The sequence below is a fragment of the Micropterus dolomieu genome, linkage group LG03, assembly GCF_021292245.1.
Source record: "Micropterus dolomieu isolate WLL.071019.BEF.003 ecotype Adirondacks linkage group LG03, ASM2129224v1, whole genome shotgun sequence".
Classification (NCBI taxonomy): Eukaryota; Metazoa; Chordata; class Actinopteri; order Centrarchiformes; family Centrarchidae; genus Micropterus; species Micropterus dolomieu.
The window spans coordinates 17787496-17805160 of record NC_060152.1 but is presented as its reverse complement, the minus strand read 5'-3'; the positions used below and the strand labels follow the sequence as shown (position 1 = coordinate 17805160).

Sequence of the window (17665 nt, the reverse complement as noted above, 5' to 3'; positions counted from 1 at the left end):
CAAAGACTCCTGTGTTATTGACTGCGTTTGGAAACAATTCAATTTCAAACAGACTTTATTAATTCGTATTAGATACATGAAACTCACTTAACAAATGAAACCATTTCTATGAATGAAATAACTTAATGCTTCAAGAGAAGAACAAAGAGGGAAATTTAACATAAGCATGCACTGAATAGATGATGATATGAAGGTTCATAAAGATTTGGACACAAAACCCCAATAAAATAATCAAAATCAAAACAAAGGAAACCTAAAATAACACAAATCTATCATAGACAAAGTATTGAGGCTTTCACAATATCATTGGCTTTAATTATTCTAAAATAGATGATCTGATGATATACTGTATAATGTCTGAATGTAATCACTGAAGATTTCTCCCTGACTGCACCAAGGCTGCTTCCTATAAAGAATGAGGAAATGACTGGTACAGTGATGTTTAAGGGGGGAACCATTTGGTTGGATGTTAAATATAAGTTTGGTAAACACTTATCTCTTTCCCTGATTCGTTACATCCTCTAGTCTACCAGATCTGTGACAACAGAGTCAATTTTAAGTCAACAGTCTTATCGTCCTAAATTATTCTTTAAATCCATATGAATGGAAATCTTCTATCTATAAAAAAACTTTCCGATTTGCAAACAGATTCAGAAGCTCTGCCATATACACTGAATTACAATGTCACATTGCTTCAAATGTTTCTCTAAGTTGAAGTAACAAAGCAAAAGTCAGTGTAGTCTAAAGAGTGGATCTTCACACCATTATTACATGCAGAAAAGAGTGCAGAGTGATTTATTTCAGTGGTAATGGGAAGTAGGCAGAGCGGATGTGCTTATTTTCTGATTTTCTATTCAAAGTTGAGCGGGTGGCCATCAAAGTGAGTGAGCACATGATTCTCAAACACCTTCTGGTCGCAGTCCAGCGGGAACTGCTCGCTGCACATGGGGCAGATTTTCCAGTGGCTTTCCACATGCTCCTCAAACTTGCTCTGGTCATAGTTGGGCGGGAAGATGACCTCGCACAGCGGACATCTCTTCATGTCCATGCTGCGTACAAGAAGAGGAGAGAAAAACAGGAGGGCAGGGAGAGAAAGCTCCCGTTAATAAGCAGTCAAGTGATGATGTGGGCAAACCAGGAGCACAGGCTAATAAAGAGCATCTGTCTGATGCAACGTGGGTGGCCTGCCGCTTGACTTATACCAACAAAAGGGGGGCTGTGCAGCAGAACAAACACTTTACACATGTTACAATGCACAGGTTTAGAAAATGTAGGGTGCAGCAAACTTGGATGGCATTTATGAGAGTTCGGGCGTGTTACCTGGGATCAAAGCAGAAGGCAGTTTGTCCGTCATTCACAAATGGGCTGCGAGTTTCAGTTGCTGTTGGCTGTTCATTGGTATTACCCTGAGGAAGACCGGTAAAACTGCATTTGTGAATATTTAAAACACAAAGGAGTTAATCCTAAGTATTTAACTGCATACTGCACATGGGAGAGAATGCAGACAGCACAGTCGGAGAGGCTTACATTGTTGTTGTTTTGCTTTTCCTCTGACTCCTCATGGCCTTCTGGCCGGCTGTGGTTGCGGGTGGGTTGGATACACACCACATTACTGTCCCAGGAGGGTGGGCCCACAGGGGGCAGCCTAAGCAGCTGGTCATCTGAGAACTCCTCATCTCCCTCATCTGCAGGGAGAAAATGGAGAGACATAGTTTTTGTAAATACAAAGTCAGTTATTTCCACAATTGTTCATGGAACATTTTCTACAAAGGGATGTTCTACTGTCTGAAAAGGGAAACCAACCTTTTGAGTCTGAGATGGAGTAAGGGTTACCAAATTGCAGCTTGGGGCTCTGAGAAACCAGCAGTGGGGTGGGGGCATCCTGGGTGTAAGGGACAGGGTACTGCAGGAATAAAGGCACACTAGACTGGCTACTCTCCAAACTGCTTTTCTCACTGCCCCCCTGATCTCCCTTCCTGCTGCCCTTCTGGAACTCCTGGGGAAGAAACAGCAGAATTTTTACAAAAACACAGAAAAATGGCAAAATGAAATGGCTGATGAGCCGACATATCTGCTTTCATCTCTATATGCCTCCCAGTCTTTCAAGGCAAGTAATACATCACTGCTTATTATCAAACAGCAGCTCCTGAGCTGCGACATCTTGCTTTTTCTCATACAAACAGTTTAATTAGTGCCTTCATTAAAAAAGCAACTCTTCTGATTTTCAAAGGGAATGGGACGCTCTGTTTTATTGATGTTAGTTGCAGACGCCAATTTAATTTACAGTCTAAACCTCAAATTGGGTCATTCTGCTCCTCTTAGCTGTAACAGCATTACCTCGAAGCAATATTTTAGGTCAGTGAGGACCTTGCTGTGGTCCAAAGTAATGGAATGGAAAATAAGAACTCATTTACTTTGCTTCTACAATTAGAGGCATATTAAATAGACCAGATTGGGAGAGGGAAAATGGCAGGGCAATGGCACTTTTCAGGGAATTTTTAGAGTGGAAGAAGTCCATAAAAGAAAAAAATGAAAGCTGTCACTAACCTCCTCCACTTTTTCCTTCTCCTTCACAACAAGTGCTAGTGTGTCCTTCAGTTCCTTCAGCTCCCGTCCCTTCTCAGCTACCTGGCTCTGAAGTACACAAAAACAGAAGAATGAAGAGAAATTTTCAATCCTAAAACATCTGACATGGAGTGCCAATTGAAAACTGCATCCGTGAAATACTCTCAGACCTCAGTTTGTGACATTAATTGATCACAGCCATAAAAGGCTTCCCTTTGCACTGGACTGATTTATGTACAACACTGCTCCAAGCAAACCAACCTGTTTGAATTCCTCTGAGACACTAAGCAAATATCCGCCTGACCTGAGTCAAGCACAGCATTAGCCAGGCAACTGGAGAAGACTCGTCAAAGCTAAGCTTCCCTTGTCTCCAGAGCCTGACATAAACAGCAGTAAAATGTCGTCTCACAGATAGGCCTGCTCATAAACAACACTGTCAGGGCGACTGTGTTCAAGGGAAGAGATAGCATCAAAGGCTCGATCCCTGAGCTAGAACAGCCATATCCAGCGGTAAAAACACAGTAAGTGTCCAAAGAAAGGCTTGCTTCGAAAGCAGCAGAGCATCACTGGCAGCAAATGGCCTGAGCGCTAAGTGCCTGTTTTCGGAACTGCCTGCGGGATGAACTGACCTTGTAATGATCTTCCTCTGCTGCCAACTGAAGTTTTAGGTTCTCATTGGTCTTCAGTTGTTCCTTAAATTTCACCTCCATCTTGGCCAGCTCATCAGCAAACATGCAGCTACGCTCCTTCTCCTCCTAATGAGCAGTCAGACATTAACCAATGCTCTTTTTTATCATATTCCTCTATCTTGCAATGCAGAAAGCACACACTGTATATCATACCTTTGGAGAACAGGGTTTGGACATCTTATCTGCGCAGACATGACCAATAAAAGGATGCAAATAATATGTTTCTTACCACCAGCATCTGTTTGCATTTCCTGTACTTGTCATTCCTGTCAGACGCCTCTCTGCTGATGCCTTTGAGCTTCTCCTGGATGATGGCTTCCAGCATGGGATCAGCAGAACCCGGACTCCCTGTGAAGGCAACAAAGGCAAGTCAGACGGTTTGTCAAGGCAAAGCAACCTGGGGCATGGCTAAGTTATTTTGTTATCTGTTGATTATTAAGATGACAATTCATATCCAATGACATACTTAAATGTGACCTACCTACATAGCAATATAATAGGACCAGAGTAAATATAAAACTACTGATTTTCTGAGGCAACCACCTGAAAAACAACACTGCTGATAAACTATCAACTTCACAATTTGGCACGGTTAGATATAATGTACCTGGCACTGATGTGTCTGGACTCACTGATGCTGGGATTGTTGTGGCCTCTTGTGCTGAGCTTCTCTTCAGTTCCTACAGACAGGAAAAAAGGTGTTAATTAGCTCTAAATGCAACTAGACAAAAAAAAAAGAAATAGTAAACTGGCGCAGGCATGAGCTGGAATCAGGATCAGTAGAAAGCAAAAATGCACATAAGTAAAAACATAAACAAACATATGCTACTGAAAACATTACAACATGAAACAATTTTACTGTATTTATTTAAGCTCACATAACTATCAAGAAGAGCAATTCATATGCGCATGTTAATTTCTTATATAAACACAATAAATGCTGATAAAAGGTTCATTTATTTAAGCTCAGGGTGTTTTGCAATTAATTCCAGTCAAGAAATTAACAACAGACTTAAAGAGTGGCCAAAGGTCCTTTTACCTCTGAGGGCATTTAGCGGAATGTGATAGGCAGAGTTAGTGTTACAGAAATCTAATGCAAGTTCTGTTCTTTCACTTGTTGGGGGGAAGCATAAAGTATGTCGGCTTGTATTTGGTGCGACCTACCCCTTGCTGTTCAGAGAGTCTAAACACTTGCTTTTGCAGTCGCTGACATTCCTTGTACTTCTCCTTGTAGTGTTCTGCAGCCATGTGCAGCCGCAGCTTCAGGTCCTCCACCTCTCTCTGCAGCTCTGCTAAAACAGCTGGGTCTGCAGCAGCTTCTTCTTCTTCTTTGGCCTAGTGGTCAAAAACATTACAACAGATCAGACATTAAACACAGTTATTGGCCAACTCCACAGACCCCTATGTAGTTGTAGAGACAGAAAAGTCTTCCTTATAATAGCACTTTTATCATCTACAATTTAGCCTTTTTATATCACAAGGATGCTATCAAATTTTTCAGGATTTAATGTGGAAAGATCATGTACCCCAAGAAACGGTGCTGTTCAGGGGAAAACATCTTATTTTTTTGTTTAGTTTTAATCTGGCTAGGTCTGAACTATGGAAAGAATTACAACATCCTTCAAAGGCAGAACCAGTAAATCCCCCTGTGGAAGAGACTTTTTGTTCCTGTTTCCAGTTTCTTGCTCTTCTTTCTCACTGGCTTCACTAATACACAGCATGCGTAGAATATGGTTGGTACATGAAGGATTTGCTCACACATCACCTACCCCCTGCCTACCATTATATCAAACACGTCTAATAATTAATGTAATGTTTCATGTAAAGCTAATTAAGTAAATAAAGCCCTGTTAGCTGATTGATTATCATCCTTACAGCTTCCTGCTTGGCCTCTGCCTTCATCTGCTCTACCAGGCGCTCCAGGCGGACACACTGGGCCTGAGCTTCAGCCTTGGCCTGGCGAAGGGCATCGGCCTCCAGCTTCATGTGGTAGAGTTCTGACATGGTACGGTCACGGGTGCTGGAGGCGTCCCTCAACTCAGCGGCTAACAAGGAGGCCTGCTGCTGGTTGGCCTGGAGCTGCTCCTCCTTCTGCCGCAACTGCTCCTTCAGGGCCTTCATATCTCCCTGCCAGAAACAAACACGTTTCAGGTGAAGGTTTTTCCTTGCAATAAGGTCACTATAAATGTGTTATTATTCTTTTTCCTATTCTTGTTATGATGATCTGATCTTCCAGTTATCATAAGCCATAAGAATTTATCAAGTTAATTACTGTTTATGACAAATCTGTATTGATTTTTAAAGCTTTAAAACAAACTTCTTTGTACCAAGGAGGGAACTTTGGCCAGGATCTCTCTGTACTGCTTCTCCTTCTCAGTGAGGCACGCCTGCAGGCGCCCCACCTCCTCTTTAAACTGGGCAATGGTGTTTTCCTTGTTCACGTCCACAGACTTCAGCATCTGCAGCTCTGCACTTAACTTAGTGTTCTCCAGTTCCCGGTTTTTCAGGTGAATCTGGTGAACACACACAGATTCAAAAACATGCGCCCACATGCACACAGCAGAAGTTATAAAACACAAGACAAGTTATAAAACATAAAGTCATTGGCTTTTGCCTCATTTATATAACACCAATCACGATCATGTACCAAAGAGTATACCATTAAAATAAATGTTGCATGACCTCAGTTACAAAACAGAGATTGAGATAGGCCCATAAAGTTTTCCTCGTGCAACAGCCCCAGTGTGATGGTACAAGTTAAATTAGGTATGGGGCTCAATTTCCGTGGCGACAGTACAGTATGTGGCACTTCCAGTTCCTGTGCAGTGCCCACCACAACAAACAAACACCAGACGGACCAGAAGAAGACAGAATAAGGCATGCCCTGTTTAGACTAAATGTTTGGGCAAGAGTATGCAGAATTATCACAGTAGTATAATCACAGTAGTAAAGAGTGAAAAACAGAAACAGGAAAAATCAATTAACTGGACCTCTAATTTTGGGGAATCTAACATAACAAAAATATTGTTAACTGTACAGATTGTAATACTATCTCTAACATAGCAGTCAACCAAACCACTGCTAAGCCAACCCCACTGACATAATGATCTGTACCTGTACATAATACATATTAATAGCACCAGCACATTACCTTGTAGAGTTCCTTCTCATCTTTCTCATTCTTGAGATGAGATTCAAGTGACTCCTTCTCTGCTAAAAGTTTCTTCACTCTATCCTTGAGACTAAAGAAAAAGTCATACAAATGGTTAGTCACAAATGGTATTACCCATCACAATGTCTACGTTCACATTAGAGCTGGACCCGAATATTTGAAAATTGGATCGTTGGGTACACATTTGAGTTTTAATTTTGAGATTCGAATGTTGATTTTAGTTTTTTCATGCGCCTGACCTCCACTCACAGTAGTGAACGTAGTGCTCCAGTTAACATCAAAGGGAAAGCAAAATGAAGCCCTCAGCTGTGTGAGAGCACTTTAAACCAAATGATGACAATGGCAGTGTGGCAGTTACGGGGTTTATTCATTTCACAATTGCTTAATTTCATTACATATCAAAAAAAGTAAAATAGCCTACATTTTAAAATTTATCAGTAGCCTAAATTGTAGGCTACAACAAACAAACAACAACACAATGGAGATTTTAAATACATTTAAATCATTATATTAGGTCAATTGAAGAAGAACATGTAGTAGGCTATAATAAAAGTTAAAAGTGATAACACATAATAGGTGTGTTGTTTTAGTCCCAGTACCGGAAAGTGCCTACAGTGCCTGCTCTCCTTGGACGCCCATCCATCTAATATATGTTTCCGTATTCTGCTCTGGACCTGCTGAGTTCAGCCTCTCAGTCCGGATTCTCAGCTACGGTTCCAACCTGCTCTGCACAGCAGCCACCAATCCGGTTCGGCACACGTAATCTTCCGCTTTTCCCCGGCTCAATCTCCCGTCTCTTCAACCCTTCAGTAAATATTCCTCTTTTATCTAACTCATTCTCTTAGTCCTGCACAAGGGTCTACTAGCCTAGACATAACACAGTTAAAAACAAAGTGTTGATAATAATAACTTGCTGTTAGCCTACGCTGTGAGAATTAAAAAAAACAGAGCGCTCTTTCTCTTTTTCTCTCTTTCACACAAGTACACACAGACATTAATGAGCCGCCGTTATCTCTCCACCATCAGATACGAATAACCCGGTAAAATATAATCCTCTGTGCATGATGTAACCAAAAGCAGCAATTCAGTGAAACAAGCAACCCTACACCCTGAACTCACCTGTCCAGCTCAGTTTCCTTTTGTAGGCCCTTCTGGGTGACTCCAATCAGATCCTCCTCCAACTGTATAACTCTGGCTGTGGCCTCCTCAAGCCTCCTCTTCACCTCCTCTTTCTCCTCTTGCAGGGACTGGGAAGAACTCTGCACCTCCTGAGGGACAATTAAATACAATGTTGAAAACAAGTGGAATAAAACTCTAAAAAGGCTGAATAACAAATAAAATACAAAAGAACAATCCTTCAGTTTGGTAATGTGAATCATCTAATGAATAACTGAACAAACTGACCATTCCTATTCATAGAACAAATGATTTACACCAATTTGTGCCAAGATCTACATACTTCTAGAAGGGTTAAAGTCCGACATGAAAAAATAATAGCTTCCTAGTGTAGCACTTTCCTTTTCTAAGCTTGTGGAAAATGTGTGCAAAACATAAAATGTTTATCGTCTTTTGAAATGCAACTCTAAATCAGAATGTTTTCAAACTTGATGACATCAAAAAAGCAAAAGGAAATGATTTTTTTAACAGTTTGTTTATAGACAGAATTTTGGAATCTTTATGTTCACACCACATAAAAAAAATCATATAAAAGTATAGTCATAAAATTAACAGCCACAAAATCTGTAATCTTGTTTTCATCCGAAAGCCGCTTTAAAACCAGCAGATTTATGGCAGAGGACAGCAATATGAATTATTACTGACACAGCTTTTAAGACTTAATGCTATGCTATAAAAAGTTGAATTACAACTTTGATAATACAGACATTCATATCTTTGTGTGATTTATACTTTTAGTGGATGACGAGTTTGAATAGCTCTGCATATTTGCAGTCTTTCGCTAGGGGGTGCTAAGAGACTGTTTGGCCACATGTAACACTGTCCTTGAAATAACTACAAAAACTACAAAAGAGCGTCAATCGTATAATTTAGAAAAACAAGTATTGACTTCTTAATCAACAACTATATAACAAAAAAGGAACATGGCTTGTTGCTTCACTGTCAAAATTGAGACAGAAAAGCAACAAACATTTTGCTTCCCTCCTTCCTGTTGTCAATCCTATCTGCCTTCAAATACTGACTCAGTCCATTCTTCGCTTACTTGGTTCTCTCTTCTCAGCTGGGCACAGGTTTCTTTCTCCTGCTCGCACTCTTTCTGCAGGCTCTCCTTCTCAGCTTCCAGCTGCTCCTTCTCCTGCTGCAGGAGGGCCATATTTTTGACCAGCTTCTCTTTTTCTCTCTGGGCTTCTTCCACCTTTTGCTGCACAGAAAGATAAATTGTTCAAGATGTTCAGGCCATGCACACATAATAATTCACTTCATTACCCACACTTCAATACTATTTGCACACTCCCATGCTCAAATAGTATAAAATGTTGTTCTACATAATATGAACTCAAGAGATTTATTTCTCTGTTCTGGATGTGACATCCAAATAAAAGAACTGAGAACATTGATGTAAAGAGCTCAATAAATCTGGGACACACTGTACCTCAAGGAAGCCAGCCTTGGTGGTGACCACCAGGATGTCAGAGTTGCATTCATCCTCCACAGTCAGCAGCTCATCTTCTGAAGGGCTGTTGGCACGAAACTGGAATGGGGTGCTGGCTCCCCGGATCTCCCCTTTGTGGGTCACATAACAGAACTGGTAGAACTCGCCATCGTCATTGGGCACATAATATCCTGGCGAAGAATGACATCCAATCAGTGAACTCAGTGTACAGCAGTACAGAGAAGCAAAGCAAAAGATATGCAGTCATACAGTCCATATTATATTATATTATATTATATTAAACTACACACTCATTCCAACGTTATAACAAACTGCAGTTACAACTTTTGCTCATTTATAATGTGGAGATATAACTGAAAAAGTACACAAACTATTGTGCTATAGTGGTTCAGTGATCTGGAGCACACGCTACATGTCTGGTTTGAATCTAAAATGCAAATAAAACATGTCTTTCTCCCTTCATGTCACTCTCTATTACTTTATTTTAAAAAGTGTAAAAAAGCACACACAAACTGAAATGTCTTAACAACATAACAGATCTCTGGGGAACATGTCTCATCTAACTCTATTCACTGATTTGGTATTAAAGTTTTAACAATCCTCTGAACAGCCTTCTGATATGTGGTTATTAAAAGGTGTCAAAGTTATATAAAACTATGGTATGATCTTACCCTGAAAGACCACTGTTCTGTGGACTGCGGTGCCTTCCACGTAGTTCTCAGGGAGAGGCGACCACAAGAATGTGTAATAGTCTCTCGCTGTGCTCCAACCAACCTGTGAGACATAGTGGGGAATCCATATAACCAGACGTTCTCACCACATCAGTGTTGGATAATAACAATGGAGGATTAACAGGGAGACTTCCTAGAATCCACACAGTGCCACTAAAATATCTCTAACCGGTTGATTACAGTAATCATGGGGTTTTCAATCTATGTTGGGACGATAGTGTTAGACCAGGACTATTGCCTACTGTGAAAAATTATCAATTCTGTGAACCACTCCAGCTCCTAGTCACCATGTGCATGTGGCCTGGCCCTTGTCATGAACAAGCCTAACTGTGGAAATGTAGCTACAACTCACTTTTAACAGGAAGAGGGAAAATAGGTGAAAATTTTATACATAGGTGACTTGAAAATGAAAACCAAAATGTAATTATCTGTATTTTATGTGTTGTTAACTGATGGCTGATGAAGGGGGAGTACAGAAAATACATCCATAACTTCAGCCTGGTGCCATAAAACTGTCAAACAAAATCAGAGTCACATTGAGCTGGCACGTTCAGGCACACACATGAATCCACAACAAGCCCAGTCAAACCAGCCTATTATATACTAGCCTCTGCCACAGAACATAGCCGTGTGAAGTTTTCCCCATATTATATTTTAAATAGTCATGCAGACAGATCACGTTTAAATATATACAGTTGCAACAGATGTATTTTTTGATGTAGACAGGCTTTTTTCTCACCTGTGTACAAACAGCCTACAGCTACAATACTGCAAGTGTTCATCAGAGCCAGAGATAGAAGGCCCTGGTGCTCCAAAAACCCCCAGTTGTTACCAGTGCAGTTTCAGCCTCCAGCAGTAAAGGACAGGAAGCAATTAAAACATGCACCTAGTTAGTGAGTGTCATTACTGAAGGCTAGCCCTTACCAGTCCACTCATTAGAGCAGCAGAGGTGGCGGTGGGTGAAAACTCTGAGGAACTCTTTCACTTACAACAGACTGGTCTGCAATGTATATAAATAAGAGGACAGGAGGTAGACATGGCGTACAGCCACAATAAAACATTTTTTTTAAAAACCTGACTAGTGACTGAAGCGATAACCCAGCAAGAGTAAAATCTACAAAAAGATACAAGCAATTACAAAATGTGACTATTTTAGTTTGATCATTTCACCAGAATTCCAGCAAAGTCATACTTCCGCAAGAAAACTGACAGGAAGTAATCTATTGTCTATGTGCCAGTCAGACTGTATAAATTCGGGAGGGAGTTGTTCATGAATCACACAGGGGTTGTGCTCAGAGACAGGTTAATTATAAAGCCGTACTTGCTTTCTCCTAGGCCACTCTGACAACCTGTCCCAACAACATTCCTCTACCTAGCCGAGAACATCTTGCATCACGCAGCATGGTGAATGCTGGGCCAAAGGCAGCTTTTGTCCATCTGCAAACAAGAACCTCGATCTCCCATCGATCTATCGTCAAATTTAGTTTTTGTTTAACTTGCCAAGTAAAAGCGTATAATTTGAAACATTTGGAAATGGCTTCAGGCTGACATGTGAAAACAAATTAGAAAATAATTTTCATTTCAGTCATAATTCTTCAAAGGTATAATTCTTCAAACTAACTTATTGGCAGTTTCACACATTTCAACCGACCACACTATACATTTTCTAGCATCACATAACTAGACATATCTGGAACATGTACTATAGTCAGATAAAAAGCATACCATATAGATAAAAAACCCTGAGTAAGTGGTAGCACTCCAAACAATCAAAGGCAGAATTTGCTCTGCTTGACTCTGAGCCAATAGCAAATAAATGTGTGTTAGGGAGGTAACACTGATGCAGTGTATCCAGGTATCTCTGTTGCATACAAATGCAAGAACTTGGCACCAAATGTCTCATCTGTCAGTACTGCCAGGAACATGTACACGATTTACGATCCTGCACTCAATCTTTTCCAGCTCAGCTCTGTGTTTCAGAGTCTCGAGAAATTAGTGATTTAAAGATCTATCCTGCCAGTCGGTGCCTATCTTGAGGCTAAACACAAAGTGATGTGGCATCCAGCTGTATCCAGTCTTTAAAGAGCCTCCAGACATTATCTGATCCACCCCCAGTAGCCTAACATGACCCCATTTCCCAGTGAGGCTTAGCAATATATCTGTATTCATCCACTTCCCAAATCCCCAAAAATATCATGAATAGCACACACACTAAGTATAATGAGTGTTTTTTAGAAAACGTATAAATATTAAAGTTTTCATCACTGTTACAAAGACAAATGTTTGCAACAATTTGTCTTGGCTGGCTTAATGGGATTACAGTATGCTACAAGAGGAAGTGCATGATAAGTATATTTCTGACTCTTAACACTAGAAGCACACTAAAAAACGGCAGTTAGATTTTTTTGATCAGGATTTAATCTCAGTTTCCATCTTACCTCTGGTAGAAAAAATAAATGTTGGTCTAGGACAGACTGGAGCCATGTGCTTCAATCTACATCTACGATTCACTACAGATGAGGCTAAAATAAATTACTGCCATTTTATTTGATTTAATTTGCTCCTATAACAAGATCCATGTGGGACACTCAAGTGTGGTGGAGGTCAAAATGATTCATTCCCAACACCACGCTCATATTTCAAATAAACATTACAATGGCTCCACTCGCAATCTCTCCGTTCTCAGAGGCTGCTGATGCCGGTTATGCTGCCCGCTCTCCAGTCTCTGACTCACACTGGCGCTGCTCTTCACCAGCAGCAGCAGCAGCATAATGTTGCTTGAAACTTAAAGGTTCAGTGTGTAATATTTCTGAGGATCCCTCGACAGAAATGCAATATAAGATCCATAACTATGTTTTCAGTGGTGTGTAAAAATATAATAAACCATTATGTTTTTATTACCTTAGAATGAGACATTTATATCTACATAACTGCGGGCACCCGCTTCCATGGACGTCGCCACGTTGCATACTCATGTTTCTACAGTAGCTGAAAACAGACAGCAGCGCTACAGAATGCGTTTCGTCACCAAGTTCTTCTTGTTCTACTACTAGAATTCAAACAGTGCAGACACCCGTCACTATATTGAATATGTACGTTAGAAGAAGTAGTAGTAATAATATACTGCAGGGTCGGCAAATAAGTTTTGCATCAGAGAAATATTTTCAACCATTAGATCGTGGATGAGAATATAAGCCATAATATTAAGACACAGACATGCTGTTCAGTTAGCTCAGTTGGTAAGGCACAGGACTTATTTACTGCATTGCAGTAAACAAGCTTCTCGCACTTTTATTTTGTAGGCAAAAACACTAAAGAGTAAGGGATTATGTGAGTAACTTTTGCTGTCATGACTGAAATCTATTTCAGCACCGCTATCAAAGCATTTATTTATTTATATTTTTTGCTGCTATCAAAGCACCGTACATACCAGATATTATTGTTGGCGGGCAGTTTTGGCGACGGTCCGTAATCACAGAGAGAATGAATGTGTTTCCCTTGTCAATGTTTGTATAAACTTTAATTAATGCGTGGCTTATAATGGACTGTGGTGCAGAAACAGTGACAGTGCTTCACACTCTTGGCTTACATTTTCCATGTTGTCTGTCAGTTGCCAAGTCACAAGAATACATGGTTTTACTGAATAATTAAGTAAATATAGTTTCTTAATATACCTAAAGAACCCTCATTTCTTGACATTTCTTGAAGAGAGACCTTTTGTGCTGTGTGAGACACCGTAGTTGTCCTATGCTCTGAGAAAGGTTAGGGGGCAGTGGCAGACTGGATGGATGGTTGCAATTCACAACCTCACCACTAGATGCCACTAAATCTTACACACTGAACCCTTAAGTGGCAAACTAGCCAACAAAGCTAGAAAGCAACCAAGACAAGAGCACCTACAGAAACGTTACTGATGTCTAAGTGTGTTATCTAGTGAGTTTGCTAACATCAAGTGGGCATAACACCACAAGACATAGCAAGTAAGCTAATAAGTTATTATTGAATACTACTCTGTCCTGCATCACTTCAGTTCTTTTAGCTCACGCCAACAAGTTAAAGCCAGGCCGATATTTTCTCTTAATCGCTTCCTCCGAGAACATCTTCTTCAGTCTCTTTGCAGCCTCTGCCATGATGTCCATACTGAGAATAGTGAGCTAGTTTCTTCCAAAAGAACATAGATTGTATATTATACTTTTTGCTTCTTCTTATAGCTTGCTTTCTGAAGAGTTTTGTTGGGGTGATGTGGTGCTGTAGAGCATTACAGCATTCTCGTGATACATATCTTGCCAATCTTACATACTGTCATCTAGCATGCACACCGGGTCTAGAGTGGCAATGATAGAGACACAATTCTCACTATTACAAATCAGTGTACCATCAAAATGATTCTGAAGCTGCTATTTTAAGATAAAAATACTACATAATGTTTCTTTAATACTTTGTTCCCACCTTTTTAGCAAACCTCTGTACTGTAATTTCTGCAAAATAAAATCCTGAAGTACATCTACAAAGTATTCATTCATAGATTTGAAGTCATGCTTAGATAGCCAAGATGTCACTGCTCCACTGTACAAATTGAGTTATCATACAGCATGTTAAAATCTTTACCATCCAATACATCATACACAATATTCTCTAGACACCATAATACATACCGTAATGATTGTGCTGCTTTAACTATTAATAAACATAATGTTTATTTATGTAGTGTGTTTCCTTTAAAGGCTTTCATAATAGATTGAATGGTTATTCACCTTGAATATGCCAACCCAATCCTTTGGATTTGGTTTGATGAACTGCGTCAGGGTGTAGTGACACTCAAGTGCAGCATGGGGCAGGTAACTCTTCCCCACATTCTGGAAGATGACGTGGGCAAAGTTTGATGTGTCCATGTTGTTGCTTAATAAAGTCCCGTCCAGGAACAGTTCCATTAATCACTCAGCAGTGGCTACACAGGAGAAACAACAAAATATATGATTAGAAACAGAACAGAAACAACTAAAATATCATTCTTTTAAAAGAATGAGAATAAGTGAAGCAAGATATATTAAGACATAAGACAAGCATATTCAATTGTCTTTTCTAACATTTGCCATCCCAATCTGCTGTACTTTCTCATTAGACCCAAATACAGGACTATAAGGCAATCATTTAAGCCTTTAAGGAATGTCAACCAGTACATGGACATTTCTATCTTTAATTTTAAGTCATATGGTGTTCGTATATGGTATGCAGTATGGTTTCCTCGGTTCAAACATACATAAAATAAAAACAGCAAACAATTACAAACTTTTAAGTATATTTACAGTAAACAGATGTCTGCTAGTGACAATACAAGATCATGGCAAACATGGTTACCTTTGATTGTATTAATATATAAGCCAATATGTTTAAGCATTGAATAGATTTATTCAGAATATAAATATCATTTGAACATTTTTAACCAGCGGGGAGGGGTTGAAGGGTTCCTTGCTCAATATGCAAACAAAGATGACATGTTTGAAGCACATGCAATCTCTGTCCCAATTTAAGAAATGTCTGATTTGAAGGAACTTGCCTACAAAAAAGCAAATTTCAAATCTACATTTTCAACAAACCCCACAACCCTTTATGCAGGATAAGCGGTTGACAATGGATGGATGGATGGATTTTCAACAAATGTATACATTTGTTGGTAGACTACTGGGCTAATGGACTTGTGTGTTCTCTCCATGTGACACTGTTTAGTCTCACGGGAACTGTCAGGAAGTCCAGCGAGTGACTCTCCAATGATCATCAAAATAGTAATTTGTCAGTGGGAAACCCAGGAAAGGCCCATGACACCCAAGTTTACAGCACCGTACAGTTATGACCTTTAACTACCAAAATTAAAACATATTGGACATTACATTATGGACAAACAAAGCAACAGGTTAATGATATTGTTGCTACATACATTGACATGTAAAATTTCATGTGTAAATGTTGTAAATGCTGAAACACATTTACAATGATAACAGGTATGCAAAGGATTGTAGGATATGGTGTCCTCAAGATTCAGTTGACAGCAATTCTTTCCAGCTGTCCCAAATGACAAAATAGACCAATCTTAGGTGGTATAAATAATATCTACTAACAAAGTTGAAATACTTAGGACTGTTCAGGGGATTTTCTTTTTTCAAGTATTTATCTTTCTGATTACATTCCCTTTAGTACCAGACTACAAGTGAAATGCAATACATAAGGATTAATAGATGGTTTAATTTTATTTTACTGAATTTAGTAATACAGAAATTCCTTTGAAAACACTGATGAAGCACAGCTTAGTTTAACTATTTACACCTGAAACATTAGGACTCTTAGTTATATAACTGGTTACATTCATTCCTATTTGAATCATTATTTGGCAAGATAACTTTACTTTCAGTACCATAAGTAGTATTAACCTAGAATTGCCTGTTTACACCACTCTATATTCAGGTATATTCACCTTAAATACTGTAAGTGCCACCACATTCGAAATAAATTCGATGACAGCAGAGAAAAACTCTCCTTCATACAGCTTACTTTAATAAAAACATGGCCACATGATTAACGCGAGTTCTACTTTAGGGTAGATTTTCCATTTGGGCCTTAGCTCATATAATTTTGTCCGACGTAATTAGGCCTGTAACATTCACTACATTTCCTCGGATGATGATCGGTAACTCTGAACAGTGTTGTCATCTACAGGCATCACCGAAGCTGTCAATCAGATATATAACGCAAAATAATAATTTGGCAAAAGTCGACGGAAATGGCTGTAATAGACAACTACACGGTGCGAGGCGAGGCCTAATGTGAAAACAGTGATCATATCTGGCTAACTTAGCTATGCAGCTAGCTGGCTAGCGTTAGTTACATACTTTACTAGATAAATCATCAGTTAACCGCATGGCAAATATACATGTGTTCTTAATAAAAGTATAAACTACCGAGCAAAATATTAACTTTGAACTTACTATATAAAACGCTGAGTTAACGTTACAACGCCCTTAACGAAAAACCGAGCAGCTAACTAGAGAGTACTGCTATCAACTGGAGCACACGGTTAGCTAAAGTAAACACTTAACGTTAGCAAAGCTGTCTCTCGAAGTAGCTTCAAAAACACTTGTCAAACGGAGGGAATATCAACAACCGTTGTGTGGTTAGTCACATTTATCAAATAAACCGTATACATACCTAGTTGCCATGTTATACATCAGCTAAAATCCGAATGTATCATAAAAACAATTGTTGACGCAGTTCAGTGCTTTCCCGGACCCTCTTCCTGGAATAATAACAACATTACGTCACTACCGGTAAAAGGGGTCAGCTTGGGAATTGCACGAGACTGAAAAACTGACGTCAGATAATAAAGATTCAAATATCATAGAGTTAAAATTAAAAATTGGGTCCTTTTCAAGTACATAATTTAAAGGATCACATTAGTAACTTACATAACTATAAGCAGTGGTGGAGTGTAACTAACTAAACGATTTTAGTGAAATATAGTGCATTTTAGACTACCAGTAGTTAAAATTAGCTCCACCCCGGCTAACTATAATATTAAATGCTTACACATCAAAAGCAGTAATAATAATGAAATACAGAAATGATGAGTATTTTTACTTTTGATACTTTAAGTACATTTGGCTGATAATATTTATGTAGTTTTACTTACTAGCGCAGTTCTGAATGCAGGAATTTTGTTTCAGTACTGTGTTATTGTAGTAAAGGATCTGAATACTTCTCCCACCAGTGTGGACAGGATCTACAGCCTCACAATCGGAGCTTTTGGGAGACGTGCTGGAAACCAACCAGTGAGCTTTATTCATATCACATTTTACATTCATATCACTGTTGGGAAATGTAAAGTCAT

The 17665-nt window shown here is 39.4% G+C and overlaps 1 protein-coding gene across 2 annotated transcripts; it reads right to left on the bottom strand.

Moving 5' to 3' along the window:
* Nucleotides 1-37: 37 nt before the first annotated feature.
* On the bottom strand, nucleotides 38-17080 carry tax1bp1b (Tax1 (human T-cell leukemia virus type I) binding protein 1b). Of its 2 annotated transcripts, XM_046045218.1 has the most exons (18): nucleotides 16987-17080; nucleotides 14541-14734; nucleotides 9727-9829; nucleotides 9035-9225; nucleotides 8645-8803; nucleotides 7546-7694; nucleotides 6406-6496; nucleotides 5582-5767; nucleotides 5130-5381; nucleotides 4419-4589; nucleotides 3862-3934; nucleotides 3484-3602; nucleotides 3195-3320; nucleotides 2548-2634; nucleotides 1804-1996; nucleotides 1528-1685; nucleotides 1321-1406; nucleotides 38-1049 (listed from the first exon to the last, which is right to left on the bottom strand). In XM_046045218.1, the coding sequence occupies exons 2-18, from the start codon at nucleotides 14715-14717 to the stop codon at nucleotides 851-853; spliced, it is 2520 nt and encodes an 839-aa protein (XP_045901174.1). In that variant the 5' UTR covers nucleotides 14718-14734; nucleotides 16987-17080; the 3' UTR covers nucleotides 38-850. The 2 variants fall into 2 exon arrangements, with proteins under 2 accessions (XP_045901174.1, XP_045901175.1); XM_046045219.1 differs by lacking the exon at nucleotides 3195-3320.
* Between the last annotated feature and the right edge of the window lie 585 nt (nucleotides 17081-17665).

Excerpts from the sequence above, each read along its gene's own strand:
- tax1bp1b (XM_046045218.1), bottom strand. The coding sequence starts at position 14,717 with ATGGAACTGTTCCTGGACGGGACTTTATTAAGCAACAACATGGACACA. Across the intron at positions 4,590-5,129 it reads CAGAGGCCAAGCAGGAAGCT|GCCAAAGAAGAAGAAGAAGC; the intron begins GTAAGGATGATA and ends TTTGACCACTAG. Across the intron at positions 1,407-1,527 it reads AAAAGCAAAACAACAACAAT|GGTAATACCAATGAACAGCC; the intron begins GTAAGCCTCTCC and ends GGTCTTCCTCAG.